General features: G+C 45.3%; 1 protein-coding gene across 1 annotated transcript in view; it reads left to right on the top strand.

Moving 5' to 3' along the window:
• The window catches only part of MEGF10 (multiple EGF like domains 10), a 279,766-nt gene that overhangs the window by 171,999 nt on the left and 82,923 nt on the right, over nucleotides 1–24,844 (top strand). The window contains exon 9 of the mRNA XM_085632702.1: nucleotides 18,903–19,118. Coding sequence (XP_085488828.1) covers nucleotides 18,903–19,118 — 216 coding nt within the window. The remainder of the gene's footprint in view (nucleotides 1–18,902; nucleotides 19,119–24,844) is intronic.

Consider the following 24,844-nt stretch of genomic DNA (forward strand, 5'->3'; position numbering starts at 1 on the left):
AGACAGGCCCTATTCAGGTGGAAGAAAAACTCCTCCCACTACTCTAAATTCAGCCATTGTCTATTCAGCTCAGCTCTGAGTCATCCAGGAAGGGCCAGGCACATCTCACTGCCCACCACCCCAGTGGCTGTCCACAGTGAATGCACATCCAGCCCGTGTCAGTCCAAAAGTAGATAGTCAATACACAATGAGGCAGAGGCATACAGAATGGTTAAAGAAGAAAATAACTACTTTCTAAAAGTGGCATTCTAAAACTCACAATTTAAAAACCATCTTTACTAAAAGATGTGTTATTAAATTCTGAGATCAGAGAGCCTAAACTTTATTTCTCCATCTTGTCCCAATGGGAAGTTATACTTGGAAGATGTTACAAAGTAGTTCCTATTCTATCTTATGGGACAGATAGACTTTCAATAGTGAAAAACGAAATTGGCAGAATTTCGCTATCAGGACATGTCACACACACCAGTACATGCCCTACCTTTCACATACACTGCACCCTTCCCAGGGGATAACTTGAGCCTACCATAGTGATGCCTTACATGTAAGAAAAGGGAAAGTTAGGGCCTGGAAAGTGGGTGCACTTGCCAGGTCGACATGGCGGTACCAAACTGTGCGCAGACACTGCAGGGGCAGGTCTGAGATACTTTTTCAGGACTACGCATGTGGGTGGCACAATCAGTGCTGCAGGCCCACTATCAGCATTTGATTTACAGGCCCTGGCTCACTCAGTGCACTTTACTAGGGGCTTACCTGTAAATCAGATATGCCAATCATGGATAACCAATCATGATAACAATTTACACAGAGAGCATATGCACTTTAGCACTGATCAGCAGTGGTAAAGTGCCCGGAGTCCTATAGCCAACAACAACAGGTCAGGAAAAAATAGGAGGAAGAAGCAAAACGTTTGGAGATAGCCCTGCAAAAAGGGTCAAGTCCAACACAGCTTTATTGAAAAGCAGGTGAGTTCACCAGTAGGTACTCTATCACACATGCCTAGAGAGCCCAGTGCCTTCACGGCTCCATGACCACTGCCCAATTCTTCAAACATCATGATGGCCTTGAGCCAGAATACATAGTTGTGGCTCTTTCAGAAGGTTTTAAGCAGTGCTTAATTTGTAAAATAATAATTGCTGGTGCACAAACGTTTTCTCAGAAGCCTGCAGCAGGCCTGCCGAATGGAGCAGTTGTTGAATCCCAAGGCTGTCTAATCATGATTCCTCCTCATGCCTCTTTTTTCCACCACCAGACATTTCCTACCTCTTTATTTCACTCTTTCAGATTATTTTCGATCCCTGCTTTCTTTCTTTATCTCTGTTGTTCTGTCTTTGTCTTCTTCCTCCTTTTCCCTTTTGTGATTTCTCTCTCTGGCTCCGGATCAAAATCTGATGTGGAAAATTAAGTGACGGTCCACAGAAATGAGTGCCAGTGGGCCCCACCTACAACCACCCGCTCAACTTAAGCACTGGTTTATAGCCATGTGGTGGGCAACACTGAAGCAAGGTTCCTTGACGGGATCCCCACTCAGTCCCACTGCCCTTTCTCCGCAGAGCCAGACAAGCAGTTGTTCCCTCTCTGCTGCCACTCAGCTCAGCCTCACTGATCCTTCCTTTTTCACAAGCAGACTGCTGCATCTGCACGGGAGCTCCACCCGCCCTCCATCTTAACTCCAGCAGCTCCCAGAATGGAAGCCATCATTTCCGTGAACCACAAACCCACATGTGCCCTGGGAGAGTTATTATCCTGATGGCTCTGACCATGGAGAATGTATTACCAGCTCGCCAGCCGTCTACTTTTAAAGCAGGTTTCATCTATATACTTTGGCAGCGGTACCCTCACTGCTGGGATAACATTTTAAAGAATTATAAACCAACGTCAGATAGTTATTGCTTTTGTTCGTCAGCAGTTGTTGAGGCACGACGTCTGTGGGAAGTGGTGTTGCAAACATGCCGTAGGCTCTAAAGCAAGCGGGAAAATGAGCCCCCCTGCCTGTTATTTTAAAAAGAAATAGGTGTATTTGGAGTACTGTGGGTCCCTCAGACCCATGGGCCCCTGTTGACAACTATGCCCCGTCTGTGGAAGCAGTTTTGGTCATCCTTGGCGTGCCACCTCCCTAGGACCAAATAAACAGTTTGGCTTCTCTTGAGGATGCAACCATCTTTTTTTAGGTGATAATTCATGTCTAGCACTTTAGAGTTAGCATCAATACTGTGAGTCCACCCCGACTAGAATGTGGGCAGGTTAAAACCCAGCAGCGAAGTCACAGGTCACAGAAGCACCCACTGAAGCCTCAGTGAAGAGGCGCGTGGAGTGGGCACTGCTCCGGTAGGCCCCGTGAGCCATTGTCTGCGAGAAGCTCAACTGCAGCAGTGTACAACACAGGCTCGAGGCGAGGTCATTTGCCAAAAATAATATGGCCTGTAAGTACTGAGCATCACGGTGAAAAGAGGAACAAGGAAACCCTGAGGTCAGACGGGACCGGGGGTAGACATGTATTTTCAAGGAACAGTGGTCCCATTCAAGATAAGTCAAGAAAAATATCACCATTACTAAAATAGGAATAGGAATTCACAAGAATGAACAATGCATGTAATGAAAGAAGGTTTTTATGTTGATTTTAAGAACTATAATAAAGAACAAAAATGAGTGAGCTAGCCGTGAGAAGGTATAAAAGGAAATCAGCCGATTTCCTAAACCCAGGCTGGTGACTTAAAAAGTGACTTTTAAGTAAACAATGCAAATACGAAAAGTCAAATCAACATCTCATAATCTGAAAACAAATGTACAATAAAGTTATGAGTTTAGAGACGTAGGTCGACGACGTTTCGATCCCCAAACAGATGGTGGGATCTCTTCAGGACAATACGAAGGTAAGGATGCCTGGGAAGTTAGCTAGGTGGCCACAAGTAGAAGGAATGCGTGGCCGAAGGGCCTCAGGTGCTGGGGGAACGCACGAATTGAGGCGGAGGAGGAGCGTCCGTGATCCGCACCTGTGGGTGCCGCAGCGCTTGTGCGAATGGCAAGGATGGCGATCCGGGTAGGAGATGCAGGACGGCGAAGGAGACAAGCTCACGGGTGCTCGGTGTAATCAGCGCCGGTTGCTGTAGTTTAGCAGTACTGACCAGTACTGAGCATCACAGCACCAACAGGACAGTCCCCCAGGGTCTGTACAGCGTTATCTCGCTCCCGCTAATTGCAGAAAGCTCTGAGCATGGTGATTCCCAGCAGTGATGTAACGCAAAATGATGCCCCCCCACAGAATGTGATGAGGCCCCGCTAAAGTCTCCCATATCTCAGAGATTTTCATGAACTTTGGCATAATGGGGCTCTCTTGAAGGGTTGGGGCCCCCGGGAGGGATGGGGACCCCCTGCACATCTGGGACTTGTGTTACGCCGCTGTAGAATGCTCTTGCCATATAATACATGCCCATAATATCATGTCAGATTCAAATACGTTCATTACATTAATGTAAGGAAACATGCATGTATGCTATAAGGTGTCAGTGTGTTTCAAGAGAAAGCTCCTATTAACTCACCCTTGTTTGATTTCTCTTGTCTATACTCTCTCTTGCCAATGTTGTATTGCCCTCCCTCTCCGGCTCTGTTCCTCAAGTCTCCATGTACTGTCTCTCCACTGCCATGCAGTTGCTCAGTCTCTCATCTCACTCATTTCCCCCACTCTTTCTTTCTTCATCTCTCCGGCCCTATTTTATCTACTGTCCTCTCTGCCTGTTTATTACGTCTGGATTTCTTTCCTGTTACCTGTCACTCTCTTACCCTCTATCACTTTTTACTGTCTTTCTATCGCTCCCTTTCTTTTGTTCTCGCTCTTTATCGCCTTTTACTCTTTCACCTCTCACTCTGCTCACTCGCAAACCTGTCCTCTTCTCCTTCTTCTTCTTCTTCTCCCCTTCACTTTCTCCCCACCCAGGCCCACCTCTACTAGAATCCTCTCAGCCTGGCTGCGCCCTGCCACCGGACAGGTACAGAGGAGCCTGTTCTCTGGGCCACTCCTCAGCACTTGCAACTATAAAATAGCGTTTCAAGGTTTTGTTACTTTTGACTTTCAGCTTGGGGAAACCTCAAAGGCTTCCCCAAGCTACCATCTGTACACTCATAGCGCAGTGGGGGCATAAGGGGTTTCCGAGGATGGGTAAGCCTTGGTGCCCTCATGCACCGCGTGGGCGTCGGGGGCCTGTGTTATGCCCCTGATTCCCAACAATGACTTGGGAGCGAGATGTAGGGTGCGCTCCAGAGAATGGTGCACCTGAGCCCTACGCTAGCTCCAGACACCAGGGTTGAAGCAGGAGCCTGTCGAAGAGGGGCTATGAACCCCTGACCAGACGAGACTCTCTAGATTACTGGCAAGAGGTCATGAGGACCCTAGAGAGCCAGCTGCGCTGGAGGCCGGCATGCATTTCTCTCAAGAGCGGAGGTTTTGCTGGAAGACCACAGCTCTGAACAGGATAGGCCCTGTCTGCAGAGCATTGAAACTGCCACATAATGCAGAAGCGGCCTCAGAGCCCTCTGGAAGCCTTTCAAAGAGACAAAATGGGTATTTGGAAGAGGCGTGGGAGCCAGTGACATGGCTAGAAGCCTGGGCTAGTATTGACCGGGAAGCCTGAACGTTCTCCTGAGGTGACTTTCACAGGAGGGCAGCAGCCTTGGCAGTAGCTTTGCAGTGGAGAAGTCTTCTTTCTCCAGCAGAAGATCTCTCCACCAGCGCAAAAGCCCGAAATCCACTGGTAGTTACACTTGACCAAACAGAAAAAGAAGTATGGACAATTCCCCTTCCACGAGATACTGAAAAATTAACTCAGGTAGCTTGACTTCATTATGGGAAACTCTACCAAAATAACATGGAATAACAGGAATATAGATCAGTAGGAGGGGCCCAATGCATCCACTGTAGAGACGTGTGTGTACCCTAAAGGCCAAAGGTTTGAATCCTGCTGGGTCCACTCAACCTGCCATCCTTTCGTGGTTGATACATTTAGTGCCATTGAGTTTTATTATGATAATGAACACCTCTTATTAGTGGCAAGAAGCCAGACAGATAGGAGAGTGTGCTATACAAGTGTAATAAGTATTATTAATGAGAGGAAAGACCTGAATAGGACTTTTCTAGTGTCACCCAGCATATTATGGAAATGAACCCAATGCACTATGCCTAGAAATATCTGCTAACTAGGTATAGAATTGTAATGCGTACCCGCAGCAGACCTTTCATATATGTCACTTCCCCTAGCTGCTATTGGATATTGGGTAGTGCACATGCTGCGCATCAACAGTTCACCGCAACCCATATACACGAGTAAACAGATGGGTTAGGCAAAGCTGCATTTTAGCTCCCTTCGTTTGCCTCTTTTATGTAAATTCTTTGGATTCAGCATTGAAATCATGCAGTAAAGATGTCCCTAGAATCGGTTCACAGGTCTGTATTGCTATACGGAGACAGTGCAGTTCTCCTAGCTCGGACAGCTAATGGCCTCCAGAAACTTTTAAATGGTTTTAACAGTGTAATGCTCAGTCTCAGGCTTAAGGTGAATCAGCAAAAGTAATTTATCATGTCTTGTGGCCCCATAAATATTAAATCCAAAACATTTTTTATGGAAGGGAGACCCATCGAGAAAGTACATACTTTTAATTATCTAGGTACTCTATTGTTTGCTAATGGGAGCTGGGGCAAGCTCACTATTCAAGGAGCACAGAAAATGGGGGCAGCTGGTGAGGCAATATTTAGATTTGCCAAAAGGCTGGGTCAAAAGCCGATCCGGGAGATGATTCAGCTATATAAGAGCAAATGTTTGTCAGTGGGCACCTATGGGGCCGGAGTCTGGGGTCATATTTTCCCCGGGAAACTTAAGGTCGCCGAAAACAGCTTTTTGTGCAGACTGCTAGCCGTCCCAAAATCCACTGCGACCCTCATTACATAAATGGAACTGGTTTTAGGTTTTATTGAAGACCAAGTTAACATGGCTCCGCTTCTTTTATGGCTAAAGATATGGAATTCCCCAAAAGCCCAATTTTCCCAGCAGGTGATAGCCAGGTGTATAAATCTAGAGAACATGTCTGTCATTCCATGGCTGGCTTATGTTAAAAACACCTTTTGCAGCCTGGGCCTTAGCGACCTCTTTGACTGCCCTGGAAACACTGGCCATCGATCTAAAGAGATTGTTATTGGAGCATTTAGCTCTCTTAGAGGGGAAACAAGACTCAGGAAACTGCTGGATATGTCATCTGTTATTAAATACATGCATGCAAATGTCCGTATCTACAGGCCTAGAGCCCTACCATAGCTGAATAACTAAACCTGAGCACAGATTTTACCTCACCAGACTGAGACAGAACACAGCTCACTTTCTTGTGGCATTTCCTATGGAATGCACCTGGTATGCTTCTCTCCCATGTTGTCCATGTGATGCTGCCACTGCCCAGTCTACTGTGCACTTTATGCTTTTTTGCAGTTTCTGTGACTCTCTTAGACTACATTTTTTTGTGTCCAATTCTCATTAAAAAACACTTTGTATCTCATAGGGAGGGGTTAATATATTTACAAAATGTATCTGCGGTTGAAATGTGTACAGCCGTCCTAAATTACATTGTCACTTTAATCAAATTAAGAAGAAACTATGCACTTTAACCTCTGGGTAGGTAAAAACTATCCATTTGAGAATTACAGTTGTTAATCATAGTCATTTTAAAAGATTTTATGGATTTGTAATCTGAATGGAATGATACATGGTGTGTTGGTATGTTTTTAAAGGAATTTTGATATAATGTATTTATTTTAATCATTTTTGTCTCATTGCAGTAATTATATAAATACAGAATGTTATCATTTTGTGCTTTAATGATCATATGTAGTGGCCGAATAAAGTTACTTTTGACTTGAGTAAACAGATGCCTTAACTATGTCCACTTTACTTGGTGCAAAGTATCTGTACACGTGCCAGAATCAGAATTTAAGGAAGCAACACAAGTGTTTTGATAAAAAGATGGCACCGAAATTATTTAATCCCTTAACTTCTGCGGTTTTGATGCATTTAGCTTCCTGTGAGCAAGTTTACAACATTACCTTTTTTGGGAGGGAAGCCATAATCGTGACATGGCAATTAAAAACAGTGCGGAATAAGCCGGCATAGGTATATTGGTGGGCAAGCCACTGAAAGCTCGAGCAAAGCTTGAGCCTGCGGCCTGGCTCAGCTCAAGTTCCTGTTGGAACCTCGAGCTCATAACGAGCCCAGTTTTCATTTGGCTTCTGCCTGCCACCCTTCCTCTACCCAGGAGAGCTGCCAACTTTGCATCTGGGGAGCCAGAGACAGGTTTGTATCTCTGTATCGGCTCAACATCCTGTAATTCTAGAAAAATCACTTAAAATGCCCATACCTAAAAAAAATGAGTGTGACTTTGTGTAATGTCAGAGATGTAGCTACCATTGGTCCAGCTGGAGCTATGCACCGGGGCGGAGTTCTGAGGGGCCCATTGAACCCTGATGATAGCTGTATTTTTACTACCGCAACAGCAGTTAAAGGGGGCCTTTTCCTTGCTTGCACCAGGGCCCGTGGCATCCAATCTATGCTACTGTGTAATGTAACTGGTATTCATGTAAAGCACTCAAAACCTTTGGGTCGAGTTTTTCGCTATAAAAAAACTGCAGAAAAATGCACAAAGAGGTAAAAGCAAAGCCTTAATACAAAAGAAGACAAATATATACCCATTTACTGGCTGATTTGTACAAAGTGAATCCAAAAAACCTGAATAAATCACGGCAGCCCCTATTAAAAAGTATATTCTTAGGCAAATATTGTATAACTCCTTTTTCTTTATTATCGCATATTAAAGCGCTTTCAAATATGTGATTTCAGAATACCAGCTGTACAAAATGAATTGTATAAGTACTTGTCAGTGCTTTGCTATAATGTAACGTACAGGGCACAAGTCAGGGGTACATATGGGTAGACAGTGTGTACCCACTCTTTTACTGGGTGGACACCATCAAGGGTGGGGTCCACAAAATATACTAAACTTGTCTCAGTGTAATTTCCAGCAGCGCCTGCAGGTTTTCTGCTTTTGTTAGGTTCAGCAAAGTGCAGGTGGGGAGGGGGCATATCAGATTTCAGCTGGTCCCATAACAAAGGCCAATTTAAAGGGCCATCGGGCCTCCTTTTGTTGGTGCATCCTGGCTGGGAGCTATGTGGAGCCTCACGCCTAAATGCAATGGAGGGGAAACAAAGGCACAAAGATTATCACTTCACAGGCACTTTAAAGGGGCATGGTTTTTACTTTGTTTAGCCCCTTCATATAAGAGATATGAATGCACTGTAAGAATGTCAGATGTGTTGGTCTGTCCCAGTATTTACACAAATAACAATTTAAATACCACTATTTTACTTTATTGCTTTTATAGCGCTACTCATCCCAATTCAAGGTGTCAGAGCACTTTACATCACACATACAGATTATACATTGACTATAAATCATATGTGTTAAAATCAATGTGTACTTAAGACAAGGAGAGTTACAAGGTGTAGGAGACGTCCTTCATAGCTCACTGTGCGATATTAGAAGAATATTACAATTAATGAACTGCAAGTAACAAAAAGGATCTCTGTGTGAAAGAAGTAACCCACTTACCCATTTATATAAAATAAAAATCTGTAATCTGCATGTTGCATAATGTGCTTTGCAGGAGACATATTAACTCTCAATGCTACTTTGTTTCAATACTATTCACTAGACAAAACACAGATCTCGCCAGCAAATAGGTTAACCTCCAAAGTTATCTTACCATTATTATTATTCCCTGAGATTTCATTGGCACACAAAGATCTCTGCAGCAGGTGCCCTAAATGCATAAGATATTTTGAAATGCGGACTTTGCAACCAATTGAGTGGAACAGATTTACTGCTACATTTCTCCTTGTTGCCAATATCTCTGTGGCAGGGTTTAAAAAAAGGAATGTATAAATTGATGACCAGATTTTGTGTCGTGGTTGCGTCACTTTCCTGGCACAACCCCTATGCATAAATGTGTTCGTTAAATATTGTAATGTATTCAAATGTACTCAGGATAGACCTACTGGGCATGTGTGAGGTCTTAAGATCTGATGTCACTTCTTGTGATGCACTTCTTGTGAGGTCATGGATTGTGATCCCACTTCCTGTGACACCACGTGCATTGTCACACACTGTGATGTCACGTGCCATGATGTCACATGCACACTGCCTAACTTGGATAGTCCCTCCACTTCTATTTTTAGGATGTGTGCCCTGGTGACATATTAATGTCAAAGCTTCCACATGTTAAAGAATTGCACTTTTTTTTAATGTTGAAGAGACTTTATCACATTTTACGTGACTTCTGTTGTATAATTTACACAACAATCATTTTCTGTGCTCGTGCTCAGGCTCCAAGAGCCGAGCCAGACCCCTGGCTCTGCTCAGGTCTGGCTCGTGCACAGGCTCTAAGAGCCGAGCCAGACCCCTGGCTCTGCTCAGGTCTGGCTCGTGCACAGGCTCTAAGAGCCGAGCCAGGTCATTGGCTCGGCTCTGGCTCCTCTCCGTGTTAATGTGTTGGCTCGCTCACCTCCACATGGGCTTAGGCTTCTTGGCGGATGCGTGGGCGGACTTTTCACTTTTTCAAAACTCCCGTGGTGTGAGGCTTGAAACCCACGCTGAGAATACTTGGCGCTTTTCTAAGAAAGCCTGTGGCTGAAAGAGTTAACGCGCAGCATCCCCAGCGCAGAAGGAGTGCCTTGGCTCTGAGGCCATTGACTGCAGCTTCTTAAGGGTACAAAGGCAAGGCGCACAATGACTATTATATTGTTTGTACGGCTCGTATCACATCTTGGCACCGTCCTCGCTTCGCATGGAAAACATCTGCCGCAGCTGGTGCAGGGCCTGCTCTGAATTATCTACGCACCGGCTTACACTGGGCGCGCGGGCACTGCCCGCAGAGGGCGCGGGGCTTCACCCGCGCTCACGTGGCGCACAGAAGGTAACGACACCCTCTCGAAAAAGCGGATTCTGACTGCCTTCTTCTGCGAGCGCGAGAAGATGGATGTTTTTTTTTTTTTTACATTCGCCAGCTCCAGGACACCGACTCGCGGCTATTTTTACCAACGCCCCAATTCAAAGGCAGAACCCGCTCTTTGAACTGTTATTTCGGGCCTCCCGGTGGGGGTTGGGCAGCAGCCCACCAATGTTTACTCAGAAATCCATTTTCCCAGCCAATATTTTTTCCAGTTCTTAACAACTGAGATACTATATAATCAAAGAGGGGCAACAACACATTCTAGGTTATGTTGATATACAATTGATTCTGCTAAATAAATGCAAATCCTACTGATGATTAGCAGGGAAAGACGGCAGTTTATTTTTGAGACACAAAAAAACAGACTGTGCACCACGATTCACGGGGTCCGAATTGTATCTGTAGTAATTAGCCTGGATTCATTGCCAGGGTCCCTCGGTGACGCCACGAGTCCTACTCTGTCGTCACACCTGCTTGTGTGTGCTGCTCTTGCAGGTTGTTATTGCTACCCAGGTGTCTCTTCCGGTCGGAAGCGGAAAGAGCCAGATTACGTCAATATCGGGATGTCCCTCAGATGCAGGGTACCCTCCCCTAAAGCAGACAGAAGCATTCTCTCGTTCTCGAACGCATAGAGCCCTGATAGACATTGCCTGTCTCAGCAGCCAATGAGAGCGCAGCATCCTGTCATCACATGCTGAGCTGGTTTATAAATTATACAATGCAATATGAAGTATGACAGATTTTATATATATTATTTTTTTTAAGGGAACGTCTCAAGGAGAAGATTTCTGCACAGGGCTTACATCTTTGCTTGCATGCTCTTGTTGATTGAACCAGACAGCTGTGTTTGCCAGGTTTCTCATAATACCTGAGCTGGCTGCTTGTCTTCATTAACAGCGTTGACAGCCAAGTGATGGTTGGATTTGCTATCAGAATCATCAAGGGGGTGTGCATAAATTATGCACAATTTGTGCTGAGAAAGGCAGACATTGACTTGACCAAGAGGACTGCTAACTAATGGTGGTGAGGCACGTGTTACCACCAGCGGCGGTCAGTACAGGTAAGCGCGGTGCGGCGGGGCGGGAGGAGCATCAAGTCGACAGACGATGGAATTGGGAACATTAGATAAATAATTCCTATTCCCTCGCCTGATGACATCCTCCCACCGCGCTTACCTGCACGGACCGCTGCTGGTTACCACCATCGTGAAAAACCCACTCCAGTTCAGTATCTCTGACTGCCCGTCACCAGTCGAAAGCACACCACGGATAGCAAATACAACCTGCTCTTAGCTACTCGTCTTTGTAACCAGCATGTGAAGACCTTGGGGCCCTATTCATAAAGGTAAACTTACCATATTAATACAAGTGGGGGTGCGTCAGGCAATGGAGTCCAGTAGAGTTAAAGTAGTATAAAAAAAAATCCTTTATTTCAAAATGCTTTTTCAAAAGGTCAATAGCAAACAACACTCAGCCAATGCGTTTCATTCCCTCTAGGCAGTGCTTTAAATGGGCCGGTACTCACCGGCACTGAGTACCGGCACTTCTTATTTTTACCACTCTGAGTACCGGCACTTCTCTGCTGCCAAGGAGAGTACTCATAAACAGTAGGCGCCTTAGCTGTTAGTGCTGGTGACCTGTCTGACAGCCAAGGCACTTATGTAGCAGTGACTGGTGAGCTGAGCCCACGCTGAACTATTCAGCGTGGGCTCATTTGCATAACGTCCGGTGTTGACATCCTGCTGTGTTTCAAACACAGGATTGAGGCAGCCAGGTGACGGCGCAATTAAGAAATCCAAAGAGGGCAACGAGGTTAAAAGGGCTTTAATCGTTCCTGATTCTTTTGGTTGAGTGTCGGCTTATGTTTGCCTGTGGGCGGGTTTGTGTGAGGAAAATAGTGAGAGAAAGGGGAGGAAGATTTGAGACACTCTTAGGAGGTATATTAAAGGAAATGTGGGGAATGCTTTGTGTGTGCACGTCTGCTTGTTTGTGTGTGTGTGTGTGTGCGCGTGCTTGCGTGTGTGTGTGTGCGTGCACACTCGAGAATATATAGTATTGTGCCAAGCAACACCAAATAACAGTATGGAAACTTCAAATATTATAAAACAAGGAATTGTTAACCTCTTCTGTGCCCATGACGAGATAGTCTCGTCATGGAGCACGGTCGCGCTGTGCCCATGACGAGACTATCTCGTCATGAACCCCACCCACTAATGTAACGCCCGGCACAGGAGGGGGAAAGGGCGTGGCACAGAAGGGGTTAAAACATCACCGCGTTTGGCTTTTGTTAGGAGTTAACCTATTTTGTTTATAGAAACGCATTTCTGGTGTGTTTTGGTACGTGCTGCAACTAGTACTGAAGTCAATAAGTAACAGGATGTCTTGCTCCTAGTCCCGCCCCTAGCCCCGCCCACTCGCCTCATTTTAATGAGTACCTGCACAATTTTTTTCCCATTTAAAGCACTGCCTCTAGGGGAACTTCATCAGGGCTTATATAGTCATCAATGTATATCATGAAGTATGGTGGCTCATTAGTAATTCTCTCCAGTATATTGCGCTAGAAACTGTTGGAGTTTTCACAGGTATAATAACGCCTGCATGTTGCAAACTGTTAATCCGTACGTCCGACTAAACTTAGAGTTTAAATTAAAATGTTGCAACAGTATTAAAAATGTCAAAATAAATATTACATAAAAAATATTAATTTAAATTACAATTATTTTTTCAAAGATTTATTAAAAACACACAAGTAAAATGTTTATATTTCTTTATTATATAGCAAAAGGTATCAAGTTATGTATGACTCAATTTAAAAAAATGTGTATTTTGAAAACAGTTTGTAGTGAAGACAGGATCCAGTTGCTTAGTCAGACAAACAGGAAAGAGCTGGTGCGCACGGACATTTACGCACTGCAGAGCTCCACCTCTTCCTCCACACCACGGAACTGTTGAGGAAAGCAGGTTTGAGCCCTGGTGTCATTGTTTGTATCGGGCAAACAAAACCTGTGGGCGGTGATGTCAAGCGACGGACATCGCGTGTGTAATCCGTAGGAGCGGACCACGGCGTGGAATGTTGTAGGTACAGTGACTACCTGTTGAATGCAAGTACATTCACTTCTTGTACAGCGGAGTGAGGGCCAGGAGCTCCGCCTGGATTCTGTGTGGGATCAGCTCGTCGCCACGAATCATGTAGTGAAGAGAGGATCCAGTTGCTGAGGTAAGAAGACTTTATTGAGCATAAAAGTTGTGATCCCACAGACGACCCTCAGCTGTGCATGCAAGCACAGTGCGAACCTCTCTTGACAGTTAGAATCCAACGGTCACATCATTGAGGCAAGCATGAGCCATGGGGCAGCGCGAGCGATGACATCATCGAAAATCCACGCGAGGGCAGTGTGCGAGGATAGCATACTACACAGTTACATTTATATTCAAGATAAAAGAATATTAAAGTAATTTACATTAAAATAGCAGTTATTTGTAGGTAAATATAATTTATATTCATATTTAAGAAGTCAAATAACCTAATTTATTTTCATTATATTTCCTATGGGATGTTATTTTTAGTCCTCCATTATTTTTTATGGGAAGGTGTTGTAGTACCAGTGATAGAACATATGTGGTGCTGGACTTACGCCAGGTCTGTTCTGCAGTACAGTTGCTACTGTTTTGGGTCTGGTTTGGCTGTAGTAACTTTAATAGTGCAGTTCGGGAATAGGAATGGGCTTATTCTTTTGTTGGTAGGTGCATGTTCCTCGCAAAACCCTTTTCTAGCCCTCACTTATCCCCTCCTTCATTGTCCGAAAACTCCCCCCATTTAGTAGTACCTATTTCCCATTTTCCAGGCAGTCTCGCATACCTCCCACATTTACTGATAATTCATAGGCTTGCATGTGCCGAGATCTCCACAGTCGGGCAGGAATCTCCGCACATAAAAGACAAAAAAGGGGAAGGCGTAGACTTCTGCATGTATGTTGGTGAATCACATAGTGTAGTATGTGAGTATTGTAGTACTACTAAACATACTGTAAAATGAAGTGTGTGAATAAGCCTCCTTGAGTGTCAGTGAAGGGTGTGAGAATTCTGTAGTATTTAGCGTTTTGCTTGCTCACATGGTGTGTGCACGTGTGTGTGTTTGTGTGGCCAACGTGCTGGTTTGCTCTGTGTCCATTGTCATTGCTATTGTCAGGAAAGTGGTGTAATTGTGACTTATATGTCTGCTTTTTGCAGATAAATCACCTATATGACCAATAAAATGGAGTACATATTTACAGTGTACGAGTAAATATGTACTCCGTTGGTAGGGACACTTTGTTTGATGCATGTATTAGCAGTTTCAGGTGTCCAGAAGTTTGTTTTGGATCTTTGTGGTTTTTAATCAGTAGCAGATTTCCAGAGGTTAGTTGTGGACCTCTCAGTTTTTGAATCATTAAAAGGCACCCAATGACATGCAATGCACCTTTAATCAGGAGAAGGTTTCTGGGGGTTTGTTTGGCCCTTCCTGTTCTCAAATCTGTAACAGCTATCGAGATATTAGTGGTGGCGCTCTGTGCTTTTGAATCCGTAGGAGATATCCACAGGTTTCTTGTGGACTTATGTGTTTATTGCAGCAGTAGCAGAAATACAGAGGTTTGTTGTGTTTTTGAATCAGTAAGAGGTATCCAGAGGTTTGTTGTGGACCTCTGTACTTTTGCTTTTCCTTCAGTCATGGACGGTGTGCTTGATGGGCGCTCACTTAAATGAGAAAGGAAACCCCGCCTCTTTACCGCTCGCCTCACAAAGATGAACTTCCAAGCTTTTTTAGCATTTTTTCCAGGGAAGCTTTACTTTCTTCCCAAAAATATTATCATCATCTCAGTCTGACATACAGAACACCCTCTAGCCCTGGAAAAGACCCCATTGGTTGCTTCAAATGCTTTGAAGCGAATACTCCTCACTGGCATGACTTCGCTTTTTTGTCCTTGGACAGGGAAGACATGATGATAATTTACCATCTTAGTTACTTATTAAAATAAAAGTAACAATTCAGCAAGGCTCGTGGTTAAAATGACATAGAAAAGCACATTTGATGAAACAGGCCTTAGATAGAAGTATCTTTCTAATGGATGATCTTTTTCTCTCTGCCTGGTGGCTGAGAGCACTGGGGCTCTGTGAGAACTGGCTCCTTAGCAGGCCCATTATCCAGAGCAGCTTCCACAGCATAAAGGTGCAAACACCCAGTGCAACACAGGTATAGAGTGTTTTTGCTGAAGTATAAAAAAAAGTCTGTGCAACATTGTCTTGGTTTTCAAGCCTGCCAGTTCAGGGCATATGGGACTCCTCTCAGGGGTTTAACCCTCAGGCAGAGGGGAGTTTTGTGGAGTGCACCCTCCGCAACGGCATGGCATGTGGGACTGCTGCTCTCAATGGTTCAACCACCAGATACAGGGCACCGTTGCATTCACTTCTATGGCGTGCACCTTTATCAGTGGTCTGGCTTGTGGGCCTGTATCTCTCAGTGGTTAATCCCCAGCCAAGGGGCAGTCTCTTTATTTTCTGTCGAGTACCCCCTCCGTCTCCAGAATGCTGACGTGTGGGGCTGTGACTCTCTGCGCTTTACCCTCAAATTCAAAGTTGGGTCAGAAGTATTTACTTGGAATATTGTATGGTATTGTATTTTTTTGTTTTGTTTTCATCTTATGTGGGAAGTGTTTCCATGTCGTGTGTGATGACCACCGAGGTGCAGTTATCGTGTTATAGGATGCTGTGCTCAGCAGTTTGATGAATGAAGAGGTTTGCTGTTGATTTTTAGTGAGCGGGCAGCTTTTATCAGCTCTCCAGGTCCCTTTATGGTATTTCTTATGATCATAGTCCACTTAGCTGGTTGCCCATAGTGAGATATCTTGTTTAAAGTTTGAAGGCACCGCCCCGTCGGAGCCCTGGTAGGTGAGGCTGTGACTCCTGGCGGTTTTACCCTCAGATCCAGTGAGAAGTCACATTCTTCTCTATGGTGCGCCCATTTCCCATTGTTCCGCACATACAGACAGCAACAGGTGTGCCATGGGGTGTGGAACAAGTGTGGCAATTTCACAGTGATAGGCTTCTAAGTGCCACTGTAAGCTTGCCAGTGCCCTCGCGTGGTCTCTTGTTTGTACTGACATATAACTTCCTTTTACCACAGGACGTTCTTCCGGGCAGGAGGCCTGAGTGTATAGAACAGTGCCAGTTGTGTGCCTTTCTCTGTCTTAATGGCAGTTGTATGTTACTCTGTGTGGTCAGTGGTATAGCCAGGGTGTCACGTGCCCAGTGCAAGGAAGGGCGTGCCCCCGGCCGCTGCTGTTTGAACTGTTAAATACAGCAATAATCAAGGTTCAGTGTGCCCCCACTGCACCTGTTGCACCAATGGAAGCTACGCCCCTCCGTGTGGCCTGTAAAGTGGTATAGCTGCGTAACATTTGCGAGGGGGGAAGCGTGAGGCCATCTTTCTCTTGATCTTGTCTTTGACACGCATCCCTCTATTGACATGCAAGGTTACTGCATGTGATCCCAGGCAAAGGGAGCAGTGGCAGAGCATGTCAGCCATTTTGGAAAAAACTACGCAAATTGCACCCAGTTTCTGTGCTTATTGGATAATGTCCCGAAATAGCTGATGCTAGGAGTTTGTCCTCCAGAGCCTGTGAAATTCCCACAGTGTCGACAATGAATGACTGAACAACGGGCGGCAGATGATGTCACTCTGTGGGCCTCATACTTTGGAATACACCTGAGCTGATATGAGAGGATAAAGTCTGCTAAAGTTAATGAAAAAGATCAAAACTCCTTTATAACGGGCTATAGCCCAACGGGCATGGCCGGTGCATGACAAGATGAAGAGAGACAACAGCCTTTGGGTACCACGTGATGGTGGCGATGCCCGATAACAGTAACATGTAAAGTTGTCTTTTTTCATATGTTGTGGGATTTTGCTGGAAGTGGTGAAAATCCTCACATTTTAATACTATGCAGGCGCCGAACCATAAAGTTCAAATCTGTATACACACTGCATTGTAAGGTATCTGAAATCATTCAAACAAGTTTCTTTTCCAACTTCTCTCCGAGTCTCTTTCTCAGCTACCTTTCTCGTTTCGTCCTATTCTCTTTCTCTCTAGGTCTCCCTACACGGTCTGCCTTTCTCACTCACCTCTTTTTGCTCATCCATGTTTTCTCACCCTTGCCCTCTTTGTGGGTTCAGTTCACAAACATAAAAAAAAATAACTGCACCTCGCAGGTTTACTCCTGCAATTTGAGTAGATGTCGACTATTTTAGGGATTCTCAAAAGTCCACAGGAGTATTCCTGGAAATCTACACGAGTCATAGATTATCACGCATACTCCTTTGCTGCCTCCATCTCACTGCCGGATATTACCACATACAACATTTCTTCTTCTTCCTCCACAGAGTTTGTGAAACGCTATCCCCTACAACTCAAGACATTTGGGGCCGGTTCCTTTTGCTTTACCGCACTCTTTTTCTAGAGTATGTTTATTTGTTTCCAGGTAGAAATGCCATGCCAATGGTTGTGAATAACCAACGAAAGTTATGGCTTTATACATAATGTAGGCTGTTTGCATTATTGTCACTTCGATACACACCCTAAATTTAGTTCTGCACAAAATCCACCAATTGAAAATGTAAATATCTCGAGTTTCTGTGATTCAGTAGCTCGAAATTTACAGCCGCAGATGGTTGTTCAGCACTCCTATGCAGGAGCGTAGCTATCAACAGTGCAGCAGCTGCATTGGTACCAGGCCCAAGGGAGTGACGTGCCGGATGCACCCCAAAAATATACGGGATAAAGTACCCCATGCTGTACATTATAGGGATATTGCTAGTCACCCATAAATTCCATGGCCATATAGAGGAGCAAAGCTGAGTTTCTTTATAAGTTCAAGGAATTCTGAGGATTCCATAGCACTATTACTACGCCACTCTACCCATTTTGAACTTAGATGTGTAAACGTCTTTATGAATCACAGCTGCATTACACCCCCTCACACATTCAACTGTTTCATTGGCGCTATATGTAGGCGGTTTCACTGTCATGAGTGGCGTTGTTAGGTGCCGTGCAGCCTGTGATATGACAAACTCCACTGACGCCTCCTGACAAGAGTAGCGATGCCTTCGATGTGAGTTTTGACAAATCAACTACCACCCCCTTCCACTCCCCCCACGAATTTATTTATTTCACCATTTCCTGGTACCTGTGTTGGGCCAGAAGACATGTGGAACATGAGCAGCCCATTGACGACCCTCATACAGCCATCTGGCAAATGCATCCCTTATCCTGTTTGGAATTGTCGTGTGTTTGTTTATTCTGCTGGTGTGGTGACCTCACCGAGGACTCGGCCCTTAATCACAGTGCTACACCCTTTTATCATCGTTTTGTCATGCCTTAGCTGCTCCTGTCTGTCACAGGAGAACGCTGATTCCCACGATGCGGATATGAGGTCAAGTTGGAGGCGTGCTGCTGGAGGACATTTTGTTGTTACATTGTCTGAATGGTAGCCGTGTGTACAGAGATGAAGGAGGGCCTGCTCTGTGCCCAGTAGCCAATCCCTGCTGCAGGTGGCCTAGTTGAAAGTCATTTTATCCTCATGAGCCTTTCTTGGTGACAGGCTGGCACGTGAAGCTGGTATGATGCGCGGTACGAAGGTTCATTGATGGGGGATTAGGGCATGGCTGGCTCTGAAGCACTTTGTCTAGCAGGGCGCATAGACCCATGCCAGCAAGAGCAAAGGATATAAGAAAGGCCCAGAGTCATTTGGGATGAAATGTACCTTCTGACTAGTACCTGTCAGTGCCGCTCTGCCTCTGCACTCCTGACCCTCAATATCTTTCTCTGCAGGTGCCAGGATGAGTGCCCAGTCGGATTTTATGGAATGAAGTGTGCGGAAGCGTGCAGGTGCCAGAATGGAGGAAAGTGCTACCACATCAGCGGGGCGTGCCTCTGTGAGCCGGGCTACACCGGAGAGAGGTGTGAGACCAGGATGTGTGCAGACGACAGGCTCTATGGCATCCGCTGTGACAAGTTGTGCCCTTGCCACGTCAAGAACACGCACAGGTGAGTGGGAGGCAAGTCTACTGTTGAGTGCCTGGACATGGACCTATGTTAGCATCATTGCTGTGCCTTTTGCCTCAAACTGACACTTACATTTATATCACACGGGAAACGGCCACTACCACGCGGCCGTTTCAACGCTTAACATTAACCACGCATGCATAACAACACATGCGTGGTTACCACGTATAGCCTTTACCATGCATTCCTTTACTACGAGATACGTAGTAAAGGAATGTGTGTGATAAAGGCTAAACGTAAAAATAGGGGGCTTGGGGGGGTCTCCCCCCCAAGAAAAAATAAAGCGTGTGTTAAAAAAAGGGGGCTTGGGGGGGTATCCCCCCCCAAAAAAACGCACCTGTTTCTGTTTCTGCAGGCAATCGGCGTCGTTAAGAGGAAACGGAAAGACACTTCCGCTTCCTCTTTACGACGTGCAACGCACCACCGAAGAGCCTGAAGAAAAGAGGACGTGGAGAGGTAAGGGAGATTAAATTCAAAAGTAATAAAGGAATGAGGGAGTGATGTAGCGCAGGGGATATTTAATAGAAGGGTTTGTGGGTTGGGGCAGAAGGTCGCACAAGGGTACAGGGAAGGGGTAATATTTAAAAAAAAGAGAGCGGGAGGGGGAGGGCACAGAGGAGCAGTGAAAGGAATGAGGGTAGGGATCAGAGAACACCTATACCAAGAAAATGCCGTTACCACGCATCGTTTTACAATGTAAAGATATGTGTGGTAAAGACATTTTCGTGGTAAAGGTTATGCGTAGCAATGGCATTCGCGTTGTAACGCATGCGTTGTAAAGGCATGCGTTGCAACGAAATGCGTTGTTACGTCATACAACCATATTGCACGAATTGAAGAGTACCGTGCGTCAGCTACTAACAAAGGAGTCTGATTTACAAAGGTTTTTGGACACTTCAAGACTAGCAGAGACAAGAAGGCACTCGTAATTCAAAATTCAAACTCCTAACTTAGAGAATTTGGAGGAGGTGGATACTGGAATCCTAAAGCGTTCTTAGGATATGGGAAAAACCACCTTTAGGACCGAGTTTCAGAAATTGTATTTCTAAGGACAGGGTAAAGGGAGAGTATTGGGAGTGAAAATTGCATGGAACATCCTCGGACTGATATGCTATGAGTCATCACAAATATTTGCATTGCCTTTACATCTGGAAATGTTTGTCCAGTTCCTTCTTTGAAAAAGGCGTTTTTACTGAGGGAGCAAATAGGTTATAGGAAAGAGAGGGGAAACATAAACCAGATTACCATTGACAGGAATTCCCACCCAGTTGAAAATGGCCCTTGTAAATATTGGTCTGTAGTACTACTGGAAATGGAAAGCTAGAGAACACTTTACTGAGTACTCCTGTGGCTGTGTATGTTTGTAAACCCTCAGAAGTTATAAATATAGTCAAACATTGTTAGAATCCTATCGGGGTAGATTGTTGACCTTGTATTAGCAGGTCTTTGTGAGTCAGGCCCAAATGTGGAACCATATACGGTTCGATGCCCGCCTTATAGGTGCGCTGTTAATACATCACAGGTGCATGAGAAGGAAGGTTTTGCCCAAATCCTGCTTTTGTGTATGTTTGTCATGATATTTTCTGTTGGGGACGTTGAAGCAATGATTTATCCTATGGTTTGATGGTAAATGGTTAGTCATTGTTTACAATGTATATGTAGAGATATGTATATATATATATATTCACTGAAAAAACCATAGGTTTCACACATGTTATAGTTAGCGGAAATTTTACTGATAAAAAACCAGTGAAATTCCCCCGTTATAGTTAGCGCAGGCAACTATAACTCACGCGACTGCAATCCTCTGCTGATGCTAATACTGTATTTAGACACTTATTTGCCCATGTCTTCTTCCATACATTTTTAGCTATACATATATTACAAATATTTTTTTTTCATAAAGACACATATGTCATCAGCAGAAGATTGCAGTCGCGTGAGTTATAGTTGCCTGCGCTAACTATAACGGGGGAATTTCACTGGTTTTTTATCAGTAAAATTTCCGCTAACTATAACATGTGTGAAACCTATGGTTTTTTCAGTGAATTTGCAAGGTTTTTTAAATGCTAATTCCTAACTATAACGTGTGTGAAACCTATGGTTTTTTCAGTGAATTAGTACGGTTTTTTAAATGCTAAGTTTTTTTCCCTTATAATAAGCCCTGTAAAGCACAGGGGGTGGGGTAAGTGTGGATAGTGTTTTTTGCCCTTAACAAAAGCCCTGTACATTTGGTGGCTTTCGGCCACCAAAAGCACAGGGGGTGGGGTAAGTGTGGATAGTGTTTTTTTTATTTTTATTTTTTTACCGTACGCTTACCGTAAGCGTACGGTAAGCGTACCCCGCGAAATTGCCGAAAAAAAAATAAAACCGTTTTTGCACTTGGGGGATGTTTGGGGACTCCCTCAACATGACTATGTGGGAGGGAGTTGTCAAAACAGCCCCTTTACATGTTTTTTGGCTTGATATTTTAAAAATCACTCTCAGTGCGAGAGACAAAATGGCGGCCGCCGCTTCCTGGTTTCGGCCGATTCGAATGTTTACTAAGATCTAAGAGCCAATCAGAATCGCGCTCGCGCACGCCACCGTACGCTTACCGTAAGCGTACGGTAAGCGTACCGTAAGCTGGCTCAGATATATATATTGATTTAAAGGCTATTTTCTCAGAATCTACTGAACAGATTTACACCAAACCTACAAAAGGCACTTCCTTGACCTAGGGACTACCTCTCTGCCAAATTTTGAGTAATTCTGTTCAGCCGTTCGGGCTGTAGCTCGTTCTAAAGGTCCTATGGAAAAATGCATGGGAAAAACGCGTTTTGGGACCCCCCTTTTATCTCAGCCCCCGCTTGACGGATCCCCCCGAGACTTTCAGGGTAGGAGCGGAGCGTAGCGCCCCACCTATTTTGAGAAATTTGCGAGGATTCGTCGACCGGCGCCAAAGTTATTCAAAATAGAATGTTGAGGTTTTCCTATGGAAACGTGGTCCTAACTATAACTACCTACTGGCTATCGCCAGTAGGTAATGTGATATATATTCTGCATGCATTTCACCCAGATCATCTCTCTTACGCCAAAAACACAAGCACCTCGTTGTAACTTGAGGGGCTCAAAACCTTGCCCATCTGGCATTGCTCAGCCTCCTTATTTGGCCTTCTCTCGATTATCAGAGACCGATAAGATGGCGGGACCCACCAGCCTGGTGACTATTGTAAACCAACCACTGCCGTCACTACTTATTGTTGCTGGTGCACGCCCCATGCCTCCTCAACCACTGAGGATTTTCAAACATCCCCTAGCCCTCATCCCCCCAAAACTTGGCTAGAGGCTTTACACAATTCCTGTAATACTTTAGTACAAAACATAATCGGAGTATAATAAAGCGATTGTGTCTTCAGTAACACGTTGATGTTGTTGGGTTCACTCCAAGGAACTGTGAAACATTTTACAAAGAACATGTTCACGATAGCAGGATCCCCTCAGGCATAATTTGTGGTTGGTAAAACTGGGCAGCGGGATTAATGAAAATAGGATGTAAGACACCAGAATGCCATTTGGAGGAGGGAGGGTACCTTGCGACTCAGAACGTCCACTTCTTTTTCATACATTTATGATGTCGCATTTCAGCTTTTGGAGGGGGTGACTCTTGCTTCTGCTGGTGAGTTGGGCCTGAAGACGCAGCACACAGCTCTTTATCAGAGCGCCCTATACCCATGCGCCAATGGCCATTCGGCCAATGGACCGGCTACGCGCTAAGCATTATCAGGAGAGACCTGATCACAGATCGAGCCCCACATTCACGGGAGCACAGAGCCTCTCACACAAGCTGCTGCCCAGTGTTTATTTTTAGTTTATCAAAGTCCCTTTACAGCCACTTTGTGGGAGAAGAAAAGATGCTTCACAAAGGCAGCGGTACATCTTACTGGAGTGCCGGGGCTGTTCCCCAGCAGAGGGTGAACGATAGCAACAAGCGAGAGACAGAGCCATTCAGTATTATAAGGATGGTGACGGCAGCGCCGGGCAACAGAGCATCCGCACCCAGGCACTGGCCCCAGAAGTCCCACGAGGATGCGCGACCGCGACTACGTCTCACCGGGGCTTGAAATGGAAGTCTAGAAGTGCTGGTACTCACAACCCCAGAGCACCTGCGTGCTGCTGAAGTGCCTCCACTCCAACCATCATAAGTATTGCACCCCTGCAGAGAAGTGCAGGTGCTCGCCCTCTCGAATGAAAGAAGTGTGGTACTGGGTTCTTGACAGTACCGGCTCATTTAAAGCACTGCCACCCACTCTCTTTCGCTCTACTACATGCATAAGTGGGTATACGCCTACATGTGACATGATGCTAGCTGCGACTGTCAGTCAGGTGTGGCGTCAAAGCGCTGGCATCGTAGAAAGGAGCTGTGAAGAGTTTGATGGTGGTTGAGCTGCGTAGAGATGACACATTTTGAAAACACTCGTCTGCTGAACCTTTTCTGTGTATCCATCTTCGTAATGTGGCTCCCCCTTTATTCCACGGTGTATCCGCCGAAGGCGAGGAGCCATTGGCCAGCTGCCTTCTCCTATGGCCTTCTGTCTAGAACGAGGACCAGGAGGGCAGGAATGCCGTGTTCTTGAACCCCCTTGTTTCAGCAAAAAGCAGAAGCAAAGAGGCAGACTGCCAATTAAGCGAACGGCTCGAGAACTCTTATCGGAGGTTTCGGCGGGGCTCGCGCATCCGGCTGTACATCTAATTACAAATGACAGAACGCTGATTGGATGTCAATCAATACTGGGGCAGTCGCGTGCTAACACTCGCTGCGGGGCAGCAATTAACCATGTCTTCCCTACACGAGTACCCGTGCCAAATAAATATGCAAATGAGTGTTCTTTCAGACAGGTCGGTGGCGCGCGGTTCTGCTTATCCAGGGTCTCGTTCTGAAAATAGATGGTTGAAGGTCTTCAGTGTACGTCAGAGGCACCATAGTTTCACACACGGGGATTAACCCTGCCAATGGGCCCTTGTTTAACATAACACAGTTCGACCCCTGAGTTATGGATGAGTTTGTTTGATTGGGAGATTTGCCTCGGATGTTCCCAACAGATAGCAATGTTTGTTCCTAATGACCACTTCCGGTGTCATGGGCATGGGTTTTGCCTACCTTGAGGGAGGGGCTGGCTTCAGTGCATCACAGGTGGGTTTGTTCTGCTGTTTTAAGTTGTGAAGAGCAGGGATTTTTGCTTCTTAGGCCTCAGCTCTTTCCTGAACGCCTCCTGTGGGAGCCAGGGAAAGCTATAGACAAGAGATGCAAGGTAGTAAACCCGAGATGTGTAAGGTGATTCAAGACGTAAGGGACAGCAATAAAATTAAAAAAAAACAGTTAAACCACCTTCATTGTCAAATGCGGTATTACACACAACCATATCATTCAGGTGGGTGATGGGCTACGAGTGAGAGTCTGGGTCCTGAGTTGGTTTTATGGATTGTACTGAATAGTAAATGTCAACCAGGTGCAGTATTTAATATATCTAATGCAACTGAGCACACACAGGTGTAGTGTGCTGTCTACTCCCGTGTACCAAACTCGAATCTTTCCCCAGCAAAGGGCAGGCTGTATCATGGACTGTTGTATCCAATGTACAGCTAGCATCAGGAACAGACGACAGACCAACTCATCAGCCACCCCCATTTTAAGCCACACTACGTATTAGTCACATGTTTGCGATAAA

This window comes from Triturus cristatus, chromosome 2_1, assembly GCF_964204655.1.
Source record: "Triturus cristatus chromosome 2_1, aTriCri1.1, whole genome shotgun sequence".
Classification (NCBI taxonomy): Eukaryota; Metazoa; Chordata; class Amphibia; order Caudata; family Salamandridae; genus Triturus; species Triturus cristatus.